Source organism: Pangasianodon hypophthalmus, chromosome 13 (assembly GCF_027358585.1).
Source record: "Pangasianodon hypophthalmus isolate fPanHyp1 chromosome 13, fPanHyp1.pri, whole genome shotgun sequence".
NCBI classification, from domain to species: Eukaryota; Metazoa; Chordata; class Actinopteri; order Siluriformes; family Pangasiidae; genus Pangasianodon; species Pangasianodon hypophthalmus.
This window is the reverse complement of record NC_069722.1, coordinates 21,166,870-21,187,510: the sequence shown is the minus strand read 5'-3', so window position 1 is coordinate 21,187,510 and position 20,641 is coordinate 21,166,870. Positions and strand designations below refer to the sequence as shown.

General features: G+C 38.5%; 2 protein-coding genes across 6 annotated transcripts in view; one reads left to right on the top strand and one right to left on the bottom strand.

Moving 5' to 3' along the window:
- Positions 1-12,525, top strand: part of LOC113528290 (putative methyltransferase NSUN7) — a 54,597-nt gene extending 42,072 nt beyond the window's left edge. The window contains exons 11-13 of the mRNA XM_026916763.3: positions 844-970; positions 10,559-10,832; positions 11,778-12,525. Coding sequence (XP_026772564.3) covers positions 844-970; positions 10,559-10,832; positions 11,778-12,334 — 958 coding nt within the window. The 3' untranslated portion in view covers positions 12,335-12,525. The remainder of the gene's footprint in view (positions 1-843; positions 971-10,558; positions 10,833-11,777) is intronic.
- A 4-nt stretch (positions 12,526-12,529) lies between these two features.
- Positions 12,530-20,641, bottom strand: part of LOC113528291 (amyloid beta precursor protein binding family B member 2) — a 34,589-nt gene continuing 26,477 nt past the window's right edge. For 2 of the 5 annotated variants that reach the window (XM_026916764.3, XM_026916768.3), the window contains 6 exons: positions 17,265-17,379; positions 16,601-16,673; positions 15,550-15,633; positions 15,324-15,439; positions 14,923-15,105; positions 12,530-14,473 (listed from right to left, as the gene is read on the bottom strand). In XM_026916764.3, the coding sequence (XP_026772565.2) occupies positions 14,297-14,473; positions 14,923-15,105; positions 15,324-15,439; positions 15,550-15,633; positions 16,601-16,673; positions 17,265-17,379 (748 nt within the window). In that variant the 3' untranslated portion in view covers positions 12,530-14,296. Of the gene's footprint in view, positions 14,474-14,922; positions 15,106-15,323; positions 15,440-15,549; positions 15,634-16,600; positions 16,674-17,264; positions 17,380-20,300; positions 20,332-20,641 lie in introns of all 5 variants that reach the window. The other 3 variants (XM_034309853.2, XM_026916765.3, XM_026916767.3) reach the window with 3 other exon arrangements.

Sequence of the window (20,641 nt, the reverse complement as noted above, 5' to 3'; positions counted from 1 at the left end):
GTTTGTGTGTGTGTGTGTGTGTGTGATTATTACTGTATTTGGTCCCTCTAAGATTGTGTACTTTGTGTGTGTGTGTTTATTTATCGCTGTATATCTGTACATGGTCCTTCTAAATTTCTCCTGTGTGTGTGTGTGTGTGTGTGTGTGTGATTATTACTGTATTTGGTCCCTCTAAGTGTGTGTGTGTCTGTGTGTGGGTGCTTATCACTGTATATCTGTATATCGTCCTTCTAAATTTCTCCTATATGTGTGTGTGTGTGTGCGTTTGTGTCTGTGTGTGTGTTTATTGCTGTATGTCTGTATATGGTCCTTCAAAATTTCTCCTGTGTGTGTGTTTATCGCATATATCTGTGTATGGTCCTTCTAAATTTCTCCTCTGTGTGTGTGTGTGTGTGCGTGTGTTTGCACGCACTTATCACTATATATATCTGTATATTGTCCTTCTAAATTTCTCCTGTATGTGTGTGTGTGTGTTTGTGTGTGTGTGTGCGCATGTGATTATCACCATATTTGGTCCCTCTAAGTTTGTGTATTTTGTGTGTGTGTGTGTTTATCGCTGTATATCTTTATATGGTCCTTCTAAATTTCTCCTGTATGTGTTTATCACTGTATTTGGTCCCTCTAAGTTTGCATATTTTGTGTGTGTGTATTTATTTATTTATCACGGTATATCTGTGTATATTCCTTCTAAATTTCTCCTGTGTGTGTGTGTGTGTGTGATTATCACGGTATTTTGTCTCTCTAAGTTTCCGTATTTTGTGTGTAGATATTTGTGTGTTTATTGCTGTATGTCTGTATATGGTCCTAGGTGTATAATCTTCATTTTGTGTGTGTGTGTGTCAGGCTCAGCCACCCATCTTTCCTGCGGTATGATAAAGAAGATGGCAGTGGAGAAAAGAAGGCTGACTTTTTCAGGCTTGAAGCTTCTGATCAGAGTAACGGCTGCTTCTTAGCCGTACTCACACGCCAGGTTTGTTACACACACACACACACACACACACTGCATTGTGTTTTTTCCTGCACTTACATACTTGAAAGTCTTGATCATGGGGATCAAGGGAGATGGGGGTTGAGTAGCACAGTTCTCAGTCATATATTCCAGGCAATTAACATAATTGACATTAACATAAATTAACTATTAGCTATTAACTTCAAAAGTTTCTTTAGAAGTCATTTGTGTTTAAAGTCAGGCACAAGGGGTTAGCAATTATAAACAAAAAAAATCAGGTTACTTAAATTAAAATTTAAGGATTTAATTTAAAACCAAGGTACATGTAGCTTTTTTTGTGTGGCTTTGAGGTCTGGTTATTTGCTCAGAAGGTGTTGATTAATTTTCTATAACAGCAGCTTTGACAGTAGCGTCAGCTATAATTCAGATCACAGGCTCATATTAATGTGCTTATTCTCGTTGCTCTTGTACAGTATGGCAGACAATCAACATCAATTTGAGTCATTTAAAAAGTGATGTTTCCTGTAAGGAGGCTTTTATTTAGCATTTTTGTAAGGAGCCTTTCAGCACTTTGTAACAGTCAGAGGTACAGCTGTAACTAAATTTGTCAACATTGGGAAAGATTTGTCTAATTAATTTGTCTTATTTATTTCAAGAGAGAAAACTGTTCATAGCTTAAATGATAAGTAAGAGGAACGATTGTTTCGTAATATTAACTATAATGTTGGTATCTCTAATATCTATAGAAGGTAACTATAAATTAAAAATACTACAACATAGTGTTGTTTAATAAATACAAAATTCTTAGTGTTGCCAATTACTTCATGTCGGTCTTTATCACACCATCCTCTTGTTTATTTTCCTATAACAGCATGTATATGTATATAAATTATAACTATAATTATTTGTTACACAGCTAATATTAAGAAAAGTGTCCAACAACCAACACAGGAAATTACAGTCATTAAGAATTTGTTTTGTTTTAATCGTAAAAGCAATGAGATCCAACAACAAACCTAGACTGATTTCATCTTTTATCAGTCCTGTGAGAGATTTAACTCCAGACTGTTAAAATTGTCTCAGATAAAACGGCAAACGACGCGATTAGCACTCAAGGGGTTCAGAAAAGGCTTGGATAGAGAAAGAAATGAATACAATGGAGCAGAGAAATAAAGAGACAGATAGGTAGAAAGAAAGGAGAAAGAAAAGGAGAAAGATAAACAGGATTAGAGAGGGAGAAATAAGGATAAATAGAAATGGAGAGCAACACAGTCTAGGAGAAAAGACACACACACACACACACACACAGAGAACATTTGAAGTTTCCACAGATGGTTCCCGCAGGTTGAAAAATGGTCCTCTTCTAAATTAAATGTTTCTGAAGTGCTATGAACACATACAATCACATTCAATCAGCAGACACTTTTATCCAAAACAACCTAGACCTGAGGCAGAATGCAGTCCATGCACAGAGCTTGAGAGGGTTGAGAGAGTTCAGGCTTGTGCACAAATGTGAATTTACTAGCATGGAATAACATTTACTGAGCTGCCATTCACCAAAATTCATGTGTTGCAGGTTTCACATTGGCACAATTGGGAAATTTAATGGATCAGCATGGCACCATGGGAAAATCTTTTGGACTAGCATAACAAAATGGACGAATTTGATGGATTAGCATGGAAAAATAGGATACATTATTATGGCAATGGAAAAAAAAATGATGGATTAACATCATTAAAATCTGATACATTAGCATGGCAATATTAGAGAATTTGATTGATTAGCATGTGATGAATTTGACGGAGAATGTGATGAAAAGGGACATTTTGCTGGTTTAACATGACCAAATGGGAATAATTAATGGACTAGCATGGCAAAATAGGAAAATGTGATGAATTAGCATGGCAAAATGGGAAACTCTGATGAACTAGCATAGCAAAATAGGACAAATTAATTCATTAGCATGGCAAAATGGGATAATTTCATTCATTAGCATAGCAAAATTGCAGAATTCTTTGGATTATTATGGCAAAATGGGAAAATTGCATGCATTAGTATGTCAAAATGTGAAAATTTGTCATATTAGCATGTATAAATGGGGAATATTTGAGGCACTGGCATGGCAAATTGGGAAGATTTGTTGACTTAGCGTGGCAAATTGGGAAAATCTGATGCAATAGTATAGCAAATTGTGAAAATTTGTTGCATTAGCATGGCAAATTGGAAAGATTTGTTAAATTAGCATAACAAAATGAATAATTCTGATGCATTAGCATGGCAGAATGGGAAATATGTAATGGAATGTTGCAGAATGCATTTTTATACAGATCAGCACTGGAGAATAGCAAAATGTAAATGTTCAGCATTGTAGAATGGGACAGATTTCTAAAAGGCGCATTAAAAGCCCTTTTCAGGAATCACTGAAAGGCAGCAACCACACCACACATTAAACGCTAAAACTTCAGTGGCTAAAATATTGCATCTGTACATCATTCAGACTCTCCGCTTATATGTGTTTCATGGTTTTTCATGTGTGTAATGCGAGCTCCGCTATCATATTGTGCACATCAATCACATTCATTTCCGCACTGATGCACCTGAAAATGTAATCAAAGCAATTTAATGGGTGCTTTATCTCACATTCTCAAACACATCCTGCTGTAAAGCACAGCAATAAAGATTATTGTGGTGCACTTAAAAATGGCTCATAAAATTGCAATTAGACGCAAGTTGGAAATTTTACCGGCTGCTATTTCTCGCTCCAGAATCTGTTCCCGGTTAACCGTAGCATACAGTGAGAGAGCTTAATAGTGCATCTCTCGCTCTGCACCTGAGGCCAATAAAATGGACTTTACTACACAAATGGAGAGGAGGATGGGTCTAATTCGCCAAAGTACGGAGAGAAAATCAGTCAGCTTCTAGAATTTTCCACTGTATGACTTAATTTGAGCAAATTTGAGCGTAATTTGGACATTTTTTTTTTTAACTTGTAACAATTTTTTTTTTGTTACATTCAAGTAACTACAGCAAGAGTTAACAAGAGTTAGCTAAAGCTTGCACTAGTAAAATGTTTTACTTTATAACATTTTTTTTGTGGGTAGGGATGTTTGGGAGCTTCATCACAAAGGCAATAACAATAACAATAACAATAGCTGTCATGGTAGCACCAAAGCGGCTCTGAACTACACTTCCCATCAGCCCCAGCATGTCACATGTTTTCTATCACTTGCACCTGTGTCTCGTTTCACCCTGATTAGCACCAATATATAAGATCCTGTGTTGCAGTGTGAAGCTTCTTTTGTTGTCATGTTCATATGGTGGCGTATGCACCATAGTCTTGCTTATAATCTTTTTTGTTACCCATCTTTATTTTACTTAATTAAAAGATCTGCACTTGCTGCTGCATCCGCTACAATCTCCCTGATAATAGCTAACAACTATGTGGGCACTTTTTGTTTGTTTGTTTTATTTGACAAAATTTAAAACATAATACAAAAAAAGTCCAAAAAGACTAATTCATACTCATTTCAAAACTGTCGAGGATAAAATACACAAAAAAGCCATCGGCTTATTTCCATTGTGGTCCTCGATATTTAAAAAATGGATGAACAAATCATAAATGGAGTGCAATCAATCTCAAGTTCAGAAACTCACCACACCAACTTCAAAACATCAATTAAAAAACAACCATTTTTTCACTTCCCTTCTAAAAATACACCCAGGTAATTTATTCCAAGCAACAGAGCTAGTATACAAAAAGAATTTTTTCCCATTTCACTCTTAAATCTACAAGGATATATATCATTACTACTCGCCCTTGTAGAATGACAGTGAACCTCTCTTACAAATACATAATATTCTAACAGATACTTTGGAACCATTTTCTTTATCTTAAACACCATCACCAGTTTTAGAAAAATTACCCTTTTTTCAACTTTTAAAAAACCAATTTTCCTATAATGTTCATCTCGCAAATGCATCAGTGGATTTACTTTCAAAATAACCCTACACAACTTATTTTGAGCGGTCTGCAATTTATTTTTTAATTTCTTTGAAATACCGCTATACCAAAAAGCTGCAGCGTAATCAAAGTGTGACTGCACTAATGCACCAGCCAACATTTTTAAAGTTTGAGTATCTAAGAAAGCCGCCTGTCTTGCTAAAAATTTTATTCGATTACAAATTTTTGAATGAGCTAAAGCAGCCATCTTTTCTCCTGTCAAATTACTGTCTAAAACGCAACCCAAATATTTTACTTCTCGTTTAGGTGTAATAATTTGATCTCCAACCTTTACCTCTAATCTAAAGCATTTTTTCAATTTAGCAGCCGAGCCGAATAATATAACTTCAGTTTTCCCCAAATGTAAAGACAGTTTATTATGGCAAAACCATTTGGAGACCCCTTCAATCTCTCTACTTAATTCATTTTCAATATTTCCCTTCCTCTCATGAGACGAGATCTATCTCACGAGATCTGCATCATCTGCATATAATAAAAGCTTATTTGAACAGGCCATTTTTAAATCATTAATATATAATAAAAAAAAGTAAAGGACCTAATGCACTCCCTTGCGGAACCCCACATGAAATAGTCAAACAATCCGAAAACACCCCATTTAAATCTACTATTTGACACCTATTTTCAAGGTAGGACTTAATCCATTTACAGGCCGTATTACTAAAACCCATTGCTTTAACTTTTAAAAGCAAAATACTGTGATTGACTGTATCAAAAGCTTTTTGCAGATCTAACAATACCATCCCACTTAACTTCCCTTTATCCATTTCTTTCCTTACATAATCTGTTAAGTATAAAATTGTCTCAGTGGAGTGTTTCCTCCTAAAACCAGATTGAAACTCATACAATATATTATGTTTAAGAAGATAGTCTTCAAAAATAATCTTTTCCATCACTTTTGATAATGCACTCAGAATTGACACCGGCCTATAATTATTACACTCAAACCTACTACCTTTCTTAAAAAGGGGAATAACTCTTGCTTGTTTTAACTCATCAGGAACCTTACCTTGACAAATTGAAAGATTTATAATATGGGTAACCATTGGAGTAATAAAGTTGGCTGAATCCTTAAGAAACTTCAATGGAATATTATCTAACCCTGTTGCTTTACTACTTTTAAGATTTAATAATTTCTTAAAAACGTTACTCTCCTTTATTTCAGTAAACAAAAAATCTCCCGGCATAATACCGCATTTAGCATAATACTCCTTAACTAATTTATCATTAAATATACCAATTTGTGCTGGAAGGTCATTTACCAATTTTTCTGCAACCGTAGTAAAAAATCTATTAAAATGATTTGCTACCTTTTATCTGCTCAGATATCAATCTTCCATCTACATTAAGGCTAATTTTAGAACATTTTAACTTAGTCTTTTCCTGATACCCTAAGTCATTTAACACTCTCCATAATTTTTGAGAATCCTTCTTCATTTCACTAATATTATCCTTAAAAAAAGTTTTTTTAGCCTCTTTTACCATATCTCTTACCTCCATTCCTTTTACGTTTAAATATCTCAATTATAATAATTTCTATCCCTTTTAAAAACCTTAAAACTATCATTACGCTCCTTAATTACCTTTAAAATACTATCCTTCATCCAAGGTTCAGTCCTTTGCTTAATTCTTATTTCTTTATAAGGTGCAACCTTACTCAAAACTTCTAAAAAAAAAAAAAAAAAAAAAAATTAATCTTAAACCTATCCCAGGCCATATCCACATCACATTGCAACACCTCAGTCCAGTCAACCTAACTAAGTTCTTCTATAAAAACTTGTGGACTGTATTTTTTGAGTGATCTCAATTTTACTGTATTATGTTGCCTTATAGCCTCTCTCCTAGATTTCCTAATTACATATACTATACAATGATCACTAATACCAGCATCCAAGACACCACTTCTACAAATCTTAGAATTATCAGATACCAATACAATGTCAATGACAGTTTTAGTTTTAGGCGTAATTCTAGTAGGGACCACAATAATCTGTTTCAACGCATATGATTCACAAAATAAATTAAAATGTTTATAAATTGAAGTATCATGTTTTTGCATATCCGTATTTAAGTCCCCAATAATTATTATCTCTTGACCAATATTAAAATTAGAAACACTTAAAATCTCATCAAGTCTCTCATAAAAGTCATTCTGATCAGGTGGGCGATAGCATATACCCACTAAAATCGGTTTACTCTTAGGTAAAAAAAAATGTCCAGCCAAACAGCTTCAATAGCGGCACTGTCCAAGTCTTTCCTCTCCTTAAACCTGACATCTGATCTAATATATGCACATACTCCTCCTCCTTTATGATTCCTGTCGCTTCTTAACAAACAGTAGTTTGCTATATATATCTCTGCATCCAATATTGAGTCATCCAACCATGTTTCACTGCAACCAAACAGAGACACATTGGATTCCTGACATAAATGCCGCAATTCACTTATCTTTGGAAGCAGACTCCTAACATTTGAGATGAACCATGTGCAATCCCTTCAAAGTACTGATGTCCCTCATTTCGTTGATCTCCGAAGTCGTTTGATCCCGTGAAAACTGCGCGTCTTCCTCAACAGACCCGGCTCTGGGCCTCTGTGTCCTCGAAGTCCTGCCACCTTCCTCAGATGTAGAAAACATATCCACCACACCATTCTCCATTCGAATTACAATTATCTTGTTTCAAAACAAGGAAGCAAATCTCTCCATCGTTCCACTATAGAACTCCATTCCACGGCAATTTCCGAATGCCGACATTGCTCTACAGTCGAAACTCGGGGTCTCATATCAGAATCGCCCGAAATAAAACCAAGATCCCTCGAAACAGGCCTAGGACATTGATGAATATCTCCTGACAAAAGGAGACACATCATTATAATCACCCAGTCACTTAAATGTCTTCTCATTTTTTCCGCTACGTCGTTGTTTCCTTGAACAGTTAATCCACGGACGGTAAATCAGCAAAAAAACAACACACTTTCCAAAACCGAGATGTTTACATACACATTGTGTTTGTTTTTCTTCTCTCCCAATATTAAAAGAAAATTCGTCCACCTCCTTCAAACGATTAAAAACTTCTGAGTTGATGTTAATTTGCACCAATAATTATATCAAAGTTTTGTTGGATGTAGAAAACGTTATTAAAGTCGTTCCATATTTTTTGGCTTTTCCTTTGTTTTTGAAGTTTTAGCGAAGAAACAGGGCACTGCCTGCTTATGTACATTTTCAGGCACTTTGTTACATTGGATGTAGCTAATTTTTGAGAAATTATGGTTAGCAAGTTAGCTGATAATAGCTTTGTTAAATGGACAGGGTTGTCATGATGTAACCTCAAACAAGAGTTAGCTAAAACTTGTGCTAGAAAAATCTTTGATTTAATAGCATTTTTTTGTAGCAAGATATGTTTGGGAGCTTCATCAATACAGTAATAGCTTGTAGCTAACAGCTGTGCTGGTGTAGCTATTGTGTTGAATGAACATATTTTACAACAGAAAATTTTGTTGGACACAGATTTATTTTATTTATTTAGATAACTAGTAAATTTTTTTACACTATAGCATTTTTTTTGTGGGTGGGGATGTGTTATGGAGCTTTGTGGAGCTTGTAGCTAACACCTAGCTAGCTGTTTTATAAGATATAGAGATCTGGTTGAGAAAATGCCAATTGCAATGTGCTTTTTAGCACATTCCCAGACCGATGAATGACATTGACTAGCACTGTGAGGATTGTATAGGTGCCAACCTGTAAACATTTGTGTAGAATTCAGTTCATTGGGTAAAGTTTTCAGAACGTGTGCTTGGACAACACAAAGGGTTTTGAGATTCTCTGTAATCAGAATCCTTCAGCAGTTTTAGTATCCAGTGTTCACACACAAGGAATTTGACTTGGTATGAAGCTTCCAGAACACACATACCAGTAAGATAGCAAGACATATAATAACAATTACAAAGAATAATAATAATATGAGAAAAAAATTCAGAATCAGAAAGAGCTCTGTGCTCACTGCCAAAAATAAAACTTCTGAATTCGAGCTGTATTTAAATCAAGTCGATTCACTGTGTTAATGAGAAGATTCCATACAAACTGTATTTGTTTGAGGTTTTGATAGCTCTTTTACAAGGTTTGTTTCTCTGTATGGTAAAACCCAATAGATTTGGTTAGCATTTGATGCTAAGTGTAGGAGCAGTGTTATTTCAGTTGTACCGATGTCATTTTTTTTAGTGATTTACCAACACATCTGAATAAAATGTTAATATTTCTGATGTTTTTGTCTTGTTTCCACTGGCATTACACCTTTTACACTGTCTTAAATCCAAGACTTGATGGCTATATGCTAGCTAGCTAAATCACAGCTCCATCTTAGTCATTAACTATCTTGCACATTCTCTATATTTGTCAGTTGCCTAGCAACCGAGTTTCCATGACTTTAACCACTTGAACAGCGAGTGTTTCGTATTAGCCTTTCCATCCTGAAAGCTCGAATTCACAAGTTTTATTTTTGGCAGTCAGATTTGTGTGTGTAGGTGTTGGTGGTTGTTTGTGACCTTGTGTTTTGGCCATGTTTTACAAACATAAATAACTGACTGGTTTTGTGACTTTATGGAGAGAGAAGGAAAGCAAAAAAGGTAATAAACGAGAGAGCGAGAGGGAGGACATAAGGGAGGATATATTAAATATTTCATCGCTCCCTTGTCTTTCTGTGTTAGCATCAGCATGGCAAGACATCATGACCCCAACACACACACACAGACATGTGGACACACTCTCTAAGAATGATTGAATTATTCACACTGAGTGGGTAGATTTCTGCTGAGACAGCAGGTGTTCCAGCAGGGTACACACACACACACATACACATACACACAGCAGGATTCATGCAAAGATTAGACAGTTCTAATTAGCATCTTAAATGATGTGCCTTGTGTACTATCAGTGTGAGCAGTGTGTTCATACAGGGAGACTATAAACTACCTGATGTGCTAAAGCCACCGAGAAATGAAGTGTGGAACGCTGGAGACTTTTGCACTTGAGGGTCACAGCCTTCACCATTACGTCAGGGACAGAGCCACCACAGTTAGCATTCTTGCAAAATGGTCGATGCACAGAATGAGATTTCTGCTACACTACAGACACAAATTTTAAGCAAAGTTTAAAACTCAAATCTGATTGGTCAGAATCTTCTAGAACAGCAGCTATGATCGTAATTCCGGCTGTAATTCAAATCACAGGTTAATGCACTCCTTCCAATACGTTGTTGTTGTTTCTATAGTAACACTCCACATGCTCAATAATAAACACATTTTTAAAATCTGGTTATTTGGTGAAGCTTTCTGTAAGGAGACGTTTCTTTAACATTTATGGAAGGAGTCTCCAGTGTTTCGCAGACGTTCCAGCATATTTAACGTAACCATAAACTTTTAAAGAGCATGACGTATTGCTGGAAAATTGCTGTGGTGTAAGTGGGATAAAACACTTCAGATTGTGCTGTTATAGGAAAAGAATCAACTTCGGTGTTGATTTAAGATGTGTGAATTAGCCTCATGCTTAATGTGCAGTTTACTACACACCTAGTTAACCTCTTCATCCCCTCTACAGTCTGAGCCAGAAGTGACTGAGACTCCACAGGAAGTCATAGCTCGTGCCACCGCTAGCGGCTTGCTGGACGGGATCCAGCCGACTCAGCCGATCAAGAAAGAGGGGCGTGGCCGACAGACACGCAAAGGACCTGCTTATCAATCTCGCCGGCGACCCCACGTCTCTGTTAGCAGCCAGTCGCAGGTGGCTGAGTTCCTGAACCGTGAGGTGAAAGCGAATAGCTCAGCCTCAACAGCGGCACAGGAGAGAACAAACGGCACACACTCGTCTTGGGGTAACACACTCTAACACACACTCAGGCTAAGCCTTATGATGGAGCAGTTCCTGTGGTTTTGCCTCTCTGCAACTTCACGCTTTGTCTCACTGTGTCTCAACTGCACAAAGTTTTGTGTGTTGCTCTCCTCCCCCAATTTGTGTTGCCAGTGGTCACTTGACTTCTTGTTGCTCACCAGCTCCAAATAAAAATGAATGGCTTCTGCATCTCACCTTACGCCACTGTCCTACAAACTTTGTATTTTTTTTATAGCATTAGACCTCTACTGATACGTGTTCAGTCATGTGGACAAATCATATACACTATATGGCCAAAAGTATGTGGACACTTGACCATCACACCCATATGTGCTTGTTGAATAGGCCATTCCAGATTTATTCCCCCTTTGCTGTTATAATAAGCTCCACTCTTCTGGGAAGGCTTTCCACTAGATTTTGGAGCGTGGCTGTGGGGATTTGTGATCATTCAGCCACAAGAGCATTAGTGAGGCCTGGGGTGCAGTCAGTGTTCCAGTTCATCCCAAAGGTGTTCAGTGGGGTTGAGGTCAGGGCTCTGTGCAGGTCACTCGAGGTTTTCCAGTCCAACCTTCACGCACCATGTCTTCATGGAGCTCGCTTTGTGCACAGGGGCATTGTCATGCTGGAACAGGTCTGGGCCTCTTAGTTCCAGTGAAGGGAAATTGTAACACTACAGCATACAAAGACATTCTATACAATTGTGTTTCTAACTTTGTGGCAACAGTTTAGGGAAGAACCACATATGGGTGTGATCATCAGGTGAACCTTTAGCCGTAGGGTATAGTGTATGTTTTTATGATGTAAAGTGGTAGATTTTCAATTTAATTACAACAAGCTAGTTTGATGGTTCATTTTAAACAGAATCTCTCTCTCTCTCTTACATCCTTAGCTCTGTCTTTATTCCTAATGCTCTTTTGTCCATCTGCAGTCTCAGGAAAATCCAAACCAACTCATCAGCACCCATCCAAGCCCACCTCCTCCAACGCAACCTCCACCTTCTCCAATCCAAGCCATGCCTCCATCACAGGACTCACCTCCTCCTCCTCAACAGGCCTCACCTTATCTTATACAAGCCCAACCTCAATTATTACAGGCCCAGCTTCCTCTACTCCTTCCAACACTGCCCACACCTTCTCCACCACAGACCCCACCTTATTCAGCACAGGCTCTGCTTCATCCATCAATGGACTCACCGTCACCTCCCTAACAGAGGGCCCTGCACCATCCTATAGGACCCTGAATCGAACCAGTGGCCGCCGAGCTGCTGGTCCTGTAACTCCACCCCCTGCCCCACCCAGAGGCAGACAGGAAGTCCTGCGTCCTGTGTTGATTTCATTTCCTCCTCCTCAGTTCCCATCGCTGTGTCCACCATCTGCTCCAGTTAAGATCAAAACCCCTCTGTTGTACCAGAACTGGAGGATCTGGTCACGCCCTACCCCACTGACACACACACGATTCGGGCGCAGCATGCGCCCATGGCTCTGACACACACACCCACACACAAATATATAATATATAAAGCCATGTAATAGTGCCAAAAGTATTGCCTTTGTTTCTTCATGTGTTTCGGCTCGATGACTAAATGATTGTATAATAATTATTAATACCTGTTTTATTCTCTAGACTAAAACCTGTATATCATTTTGCTAAAAGCAGAATTAAACCTTTAACACAGCTGCATGTTTTTGAAATGCCTTTATTAGCACAGGGACGTTATGGACATTAATATGGTGAGTGAGGGACACGGGTGAGTTACACTTTGCTTCCTATATTTTCCAGACTGTAAGACGCGTTTCTTTTTCATTCATATCAACAAAGTGAGAGTCAAACGTTCATTGCCTGCATACGCTTGCCACACTGAGCCTTGGTTGCAGGGAGTTTTGGTTAGAAAATCTTTCCATTTTATGCACGTTGGTTGCGACACAGTAAATAATTAGCGCTGGTAACATCTTCAGACCAATCCGAACTTCAGTTCTTAACTGCTTATAGTTCTCATTCAACAGTGGTGCCGAAATGGAGAAATGGTAACTGCAGTTTCATCTTGTCTTGGGTTTTATTATAATATTAAAACACATTTTAAAGAAAAATAACAGTGAATGAAGTATGCAGTAGGCTGTATATAGTATTTTTGACATTTCTTATCATAATTTAAAAACAGCTGGACATGCCACACCCACAAGTCGCTACACGCCCATATGAAACAAACCTTAAACAAAAGGTTACACAGTAATATTTATCATTTTTACATTAGCTTAGTTGCCCATTGTTGCTTAGCTTAGTTGTTAGGTGTACAGTAGTAGTTACACACAAGTTTATAGAAAGGTATGTTACTTTTACACTAACGTCATATTGAAAATCCAATAGAGACGCTACATGAGGACTTATTGGAAAGGATGTTCTGGTAGAAGAATTAATAGCATGGTAATGTCGGAATTTTAGAAATTCCGAGTTTCTGACTGACTTATCATTCACATGTTGGTCAAAGGATTTAACTCAATGTGTAACTCTATACATCTGTGATCTCCAGTTTATAAACCATATCACCAATAGTGTAGTGCAGGTGAAGAATGTAGCTTACTATCTTATAACACATCATTTAGCTATTTTCTTGCTATCAGTGTGTCCATTTGTCAAGTTGTCATCTTGTAATTACTGTAATTCAGACACACACCAAATCAGATCAGGACTGTACCAAACAATTCTGAACTAAAGCAACACAAACGGGACAAACACTACACTAGACTTTGCCAGTAGGGGGCTCTGAAAGAAGTGCAGTTTGAGACAGATCTCATAAATAAAAATAAAGAAAATCATGTGCTACATTAATGGAACATATAGTTTTTTTCTCAAAGGAGAATTTTAGGGGGTTGTTGAAGAGTGGGTCTGACACCATGGAGCGACATACTGCCCCAAAAATAGGATACATTAATCATGAGCAAGCAGTTCTCTAACTGACCCTGGTGGACTCACCATTTCCCCCCACGCAACCACATTACGTTTAAGTATTTTTCAACCTATTGGGTGTAAATTACAGCATCATTTTGTACCGAGGCTCGCATTAACACACTAACGTTCAGAACAGCCGAAATGGTGTAATGGTGCACCACAATGGTGTAAAGTTTAACATGATTATGACATCAGACATGAAAATGAGTCTTCACTGACATCAGCATGATGGTAACAGAGTAATACACAGCTCAAACACATTGTAGTTGTGTGTCTGTTGGCTTAAAAATGAGTGTAATTGTGTGTTTTTTGTCCAAGGCATGCTTCAGGGAGAGCGCCTAGTGACGGTCAAAGTTCAAAGAGCTACAGGTGAAGTTTCACCCATAAGGTCTTCTCTTCCTTTCCACTTCCTGGTTTTTGATCATTTGTTTCTCCTTGGCCGTACAGAGTTCATTGTTTTTATGTACATGTCCTGCCGGTGATCGTAGCCAAGCTGCACCGTCATTGGTGGGGCAGCTCAGGGGTGGGCTTCTTTTTCAGAGTGTCTATGATGGACTGGACGCTGCGCTTCACGCTGGTAGTTACACGGCGAGTCATGGAGTCTGAAGAAGATGGAGAGGAACAGGTGGAGGACTTCTGAGAGGAAGAGTGTGAGACCAGGCATTTCTGATAGCGTAGCTGGAAAAGAGAGAGAAAGGAGGAAACAGAAAGAAAGGATTGAGAGAGAGAGATTCAGAATAGGAGGTTGGTCTCGTAGCTCCAGCTTAGCAGACATCATGTTCAGGGTGTGTGTCATAAGTATTAGCACCCTACACACCTGAAATTTTATTATAAACTATTACACGTATATCCCAAAGAAGCTACAGCTATTTAAATGCTGCTGAACACATAGCTAGCTTACAATCATTTAATCATCAAATTCAGCCAAAATGAGACAGGCTTTATCTTGTGCACACAAATGATTCCCAAACATGCTAGAATTGCCTTCTGATTAAAATGTATGCAAGTGTGTGTGTGATGGCCGGAACGCCATATCAGTGTCGCAGTATAGCACAATATAAATGCCTGAAATGATGTCATACAGAAATGTGTGTGTGTGTGTGTGTGTCGGTGGGTGTGAGGCTTACCACACAGGCAGACTGCACAGCTTCGGACACACTCCCTGCGTTGGGCTCACACCAGAACACGTGACACTGGAAGTGCTGGTTGCCCGTGTCCATGATGAAGGCGAATGTGTGCACATCACGGCCGACACCCATAAACGACAGGAAACGCACGCGGCACTCCACCAGCACTTCCTCCTCCTCCTCCTGCACACACATATACACATACACACACTGGAGTGAGTTACTGAGTTCGTTTCATCTTTACCTTTTCTGTCCCTTTCTTGCCTTTTTGTTATTTCTCACTCTCATGGCTAAGGCCCGTGAAAAAGAAGAAATGCAACAGACATTATTTCAGCACTCCCACATCCCCCTCCTAAACACACACACACACTAGGATAATGTGTGTGGATGAAGAAATTGACCTTCTCTTTGATAACGCTGACTGTCGCATCTTCCACATTCAGCAGCACTGCAGTCCAGTCATCCTTCCCCGTGGACGACAGCAGACTGTCAATCGCTCCATTTATAATGTCCATCCCTGAGAGAGAGAGAGAGAGAGAGACACTGGAGACTGTAAACTATGTTTGTGCAAGTACATCTTTGTGTTTTGTGTGTGTGTGTGTGTGTGTGTGTGTGTGTGTGTGTTACCTATGGGACGAGACACAGAGGTCATTCCCAGGTAGAGAACATGGAAGCTCTGCTGTAGTTCAGTCTTTGGTGTGGGAAAGTCTACTGAGAGAAAACACACAGCTGAGGCTGAGAACATTACAGAGCTACAGAGAGTACTGTTTACTGAAAGAAAGACAAAACAAAGAAAATGAAAATGAGAAACTGGACAGAAGAACAAAAATATTTTTAAAAAGACTGAAGAAAAAAAATAGGAAGAAAGAATGAACAAAATTAAGGATGAAAACCAGAAAGAAACAGGTTAAAGAAAGAACAAAGCAATAAACAGGAAAATGTAAGAAAGAAAAATGCATAAAAGAAAAGGAATAAACAATGTCATGTCATCGCTGGAATCGGCATCTAACTACATGTCCCAGCGTGGACTACAAACATGGCTGCTGAGGACTACAATACTCAAACACTCATGTGTTTTGAAAGAAAAAGAAAAACAAAAAAATTAATGAATGATGCAGGTAATAAAGATCAAAACAAAACTTACAAACAAAATGCAAGGAAGAAAAACACGCTGAAAGAAGGAAGAGAAGGAAAGACAGAAGGTGGTTAAAAAGAACAATAAGTAAAAGAAAGAAAGAACAAAATGAAAAAGGAACAGTGAAAGGAGGAACGACAGGCAGAAAGACAGTAAAGAAATAAAAACATGAAAAAGAAAAAAAAGAACAAAGGAAAATGCAGCGAGGAGGAATAAACAAAAGACACAAACAAGACTGAGGTGAAAAGAACAAAACTAAGAAAGAAAAAATGAACAATCTGAACAAAGGAGTAAAAGAACAAAATGAAGAAAGGAAAGTATGGATGGGTTAAAAAGAACAAAATCTAAAGAAAAATTTAAGTATAAAAAAAGAAAAAAAGAGAGGGTTGAAAAGAGAGGAGAGCAGGAGAGCTTTAGAGTAAAGTTTGTGAGTAGTTTTTAGCTGCTTGTGTTTAGCGGTTAGCTAATTTCCTCCACAACTGCACACTTTTAAAAGTACACCCTTCACTGTTCAGTAAATCTCAGCTCATGCTGTGTCGTTACCTTGTAGTGGGACGTCAGTGCTGGACAGGGACGAGCCGCTTGCCGTTTTACCGTTCTTCTTCTCCGCCATAATCTGGAGGAATACAGTGTACAAGTCTCAGATTACTCCTAATAAAAACACTACACACAAGTACACACTTGACTTACACCAGGTGGCCTTTTAATGTAAATTTATTACATCACTGCAGTGTATACATTTATAACAGCTATAAACATAACATTTACAGCTGTACCTCTAACTCTTACAAAGCGCTGACACTGGAGACTCCTTCCATAAATGCTAAATAAACCTCTTCTTACAAAAAACTAACCATACTGCCGTACAAATTCCTGTGGAAGCTGTTACTATAGAAACGATAACACGTTGAAATGAGTGCATTAATATAAACGTACTCCTTTATTAAAGGAGATCTGAAACCGTGACAACAAAACAAGCTCACAAACTGGGGAAGTTTGCTATAATACAAGGTATTTTGTGATGATGCTTAGCAGTTTAATTACAATGGGCCGAGCAACTAGAAATAAAATAAATGCTTTAAAAATTACAAGTCGTACCTTTTTAAATCTGACCAAAAATACATTTTAGAATCACGTCAAGGCCATAATTCACAATCCCCCACCACAGGATGCTTATCTGGTTTTGTCAGAACACAGAGTGTCTCACCCTGGAGCAGATCTGGTTCAGGCTGGCAGCGATGGCTTCTGCAGGACTATCACACTGGAACGCATGACATTTCAGCACATGTGTGTTTTTATCCCGAGCCACGTATGCAAAATCCCTAAAAAATGGCAGACAAAGAGATGCTAAAACATTCAGATCAGTCCAACTCCTCTGACGTCTCATAGCAGCGTTATATAAGCACAATGCAAGAAAGAAAAGGGCTGGTTGTCGTTAACGAAGAGAATATATTCACGTTGCCTTATTGCACAGAAACTAAACAGCTCGATGTATTCATGAATCATTTGTATATCCATAGTGAAACTTCATATAAACATTTAATTTATTTGGTTTCTCACTTTGATGTTTAAAGGGAAAAAAAAAATCGTCAAAACAACATTCAAATCTTGCGCATCAAAGCTATCCGCTCTAAAAATATCCACAAACACAGATGTGAGATGAGGATACAAAGTGCACTCGGGGAGTACACACACCACTACCACTACCTCACTATCTTTTCTAGTTTATTTTCTCTCTGTGCTCCAAATACAGCATCCACATCCACCAACAGTGCTCTTAACTCCTCTCTGAAGCTTTATACCAAATTCTGGTAGACGAGTCTTGTTAGAACAGATTCTGTGCATTTTAATGTTTGCCATAATAAAAAAAAAAATACTAATGAGACATAAATTGTGGGACAGAGTGGATGAGATACATAATTTCATGTGTGAAGTTGCAGAAGGTAAGAAGGTAAGATGGTAAAATGGAATGTAAGATGGAAGGAAGGAAGGAAGGAAGGATGCAGAATAAGTAGTGTAGCACTCGTCACTGAAATGTCAGAAATCTTTTAAAAATATCCCTAAAGTTTACACATATCCTGTGTGTAGAATCTGTTTCTGTAGAAAGTTTGACCATTCACCTCCCTCTCACAGAAGGTCTGACCAATCCTGCCCTCTCCTGCAGAAAGGTTGATCAGTCCAACCTTTCCCCATGTAATGTTTGATCATTCCTCCCTATACAACAGGTTTGACCAATCCTGCCCTCTCCTGCAGAAAGGTTGATCAATCCTGCCTGTTCCCACAGAACGTTTGTTTATTCCCCCTCCCTACTTCAGAAGTTTTCACCAATCCTGCCTTCTCCTGCACGAGGCCCGTCCAAGCCTGCCCTCTCCCACAGAAAACCAATTTCACCCTCTCCCATAAAAGGTTAGTCCAGTCCTGCCCACCCCTGCAGAAAGTGTAACCCAAGCCTGAACTCCCCTGCAGAGTCCTGCCCTCTCCTGCAGAAAGTCTGTCCAGTCCAGTCCTGCCCTCTCCTGCAGAAAGTCTGTCCAGTCCAGTCCTGCCTTCTCCTGCAGAAAGTTTGTCCAGTCCTGCCCTCTCCTGCAGAAAGTCTGTCCTGTCCAGTCCTGCCCTCTCCTGCAGAAAGTTTGACTGGTCCTGCCCTCTGCCACAAAAGGTTTGATGATTCCCCTATCCCACTGTAATTTTGACAAATCTCACCTTCTCCCATAGAAGGTTCAACCAAGCCTGCACTCTCCTGCTGAAAGTTTGACCAATCCTGCACTCTCCTGCTGAAAGTTTGACCAATCCTGCACTCTCCTGCTGAAAGTTTGACCAATCCTGCACTCTCCCCCCTGAAAGTTTGACCAATCCTGCTCTCTCCTGCTGAAGTGTTGACCAATTTTCGATATTTTGTTATTTTGACCAATCCCACCTATTCCCAGAGAAGGTTTGACCTCCCACAGTTTTTTGTTGTGCCCTGCAGGATCCCAGTCCTGATGCATTCCTCTAGTTTACACAATGATTCACTACTTCATGGTATCTAGAGTTATGTTGTTAATTCATCCTAATAGCATGGTTTTCCTATGTTGGTTTGTGGTAATTTTGGGTTTAATACATACTCAAACATGACACTTACATGGTGGTACTACTGTACCTTTGCTCTTCTTGACCCTGACATTACCAAGATTAGCCAGACTACTAGTAAGTTTTGATGGCAGGATACTGAATACCCTGTACATACTCTGTGAAGATGGTGGCACATTAAATGTAAGCAGGATGGAGCCAAATTTCCCAATGAATAGACCTTCAAACACGAATAACAAAATAAACGATAAATTATTTATACAGTAATATAAAATATGTATGGAGCGAGCGTGTAGTGAAGCACTTGTGATGGGAAAGGCTGTTGAGTACTGAAGAAATCTAGGTGTAAGTGCCACTCTGAGACTTCCAGAAATTTACCAAAAAGGAGAAAATATATTTAAAATTTAAGTAAGGAAATAAGAGAAAACATAATAGTAATGTTAGTCAAAATCTTATACCATAGCATTTTGCCAATAATTACCAATTTTTTCACTTCTGTTTATTATATTTTATGTTGTGGAATGTCCTGTTATCACTTACGATATAGCAGCTATAAACAGTCATTCCCTCACCAGCCTCTCTTTTTTCTCTCTAAGATTAAAAAAAAAACCTACAGCTTGTCATGTAATTGAGAAACCGCAAAGCCCTCCATTTTAATGACTTTCCTGTGTTGGAAAACATACTGTTACAAAGTGCTGAAACTCGAGACTCCTTCCATAAATGTTAAACAGATTTGAGAATACAACAGTGCTGTAGCATAAGGAGAAATAAATAATACAATAATGGAGTGTCTACCTCTCAACAAGTGTGAGCTTAAGCAAAGCTGCTGATTGGTCAGCTACTATAATAACCATTGTTACATCATAGCCAGAAATATTTTAGATTGGCAAGTGTAAAGTTTCTTCAAAACAAAAGTCACACACAGTAATGAAGAGGAAACACACAGCCAAATTACACACTACAAATTCAATAGACTTCAAAGCATGCACTGAATTATGGGATATCCGGAGGGAGATAGAGTTAGAGTTGCCTCATACAGTGGAGTGGAAATCTAACCTAAATACACAGCGGGAACAAGAAACATCCATCTTGTTAACAGTACAAAGTGTGTGTGTGTGTGTGTGTGTGTGTGTGTGTGCGCAGGATGACTGACACACACTGCAGTAGCACCTACCCTAGAGCAATGCATGCTGGGAACTTCAGTCCTGGTAGATAGAGGGAAGAGAAACACAAGATGCAGCAGATGCTATTATTACACTGTGTGTGTGTGTAAGTGTGAAGACCTTGGCTTTATCGCTCCAGCCTCCAGCTCTTTTTATGACTCTATTACCCACCATGTCTCTTCTTAATTGTACAGACAAATTTAGAGTCAATAGTCTAGTGTGTGTATGAGATTTACGTGACTCTGGACTGTGAAGAAGCTTGAGTTCTTGTTTCAGAAATTTGTGTTTGTGCAAGCTTGTGTGTGAGAGAGACTGTAATCTGAAAGAGAGATTGTGTGTGCGCACGTGTGTG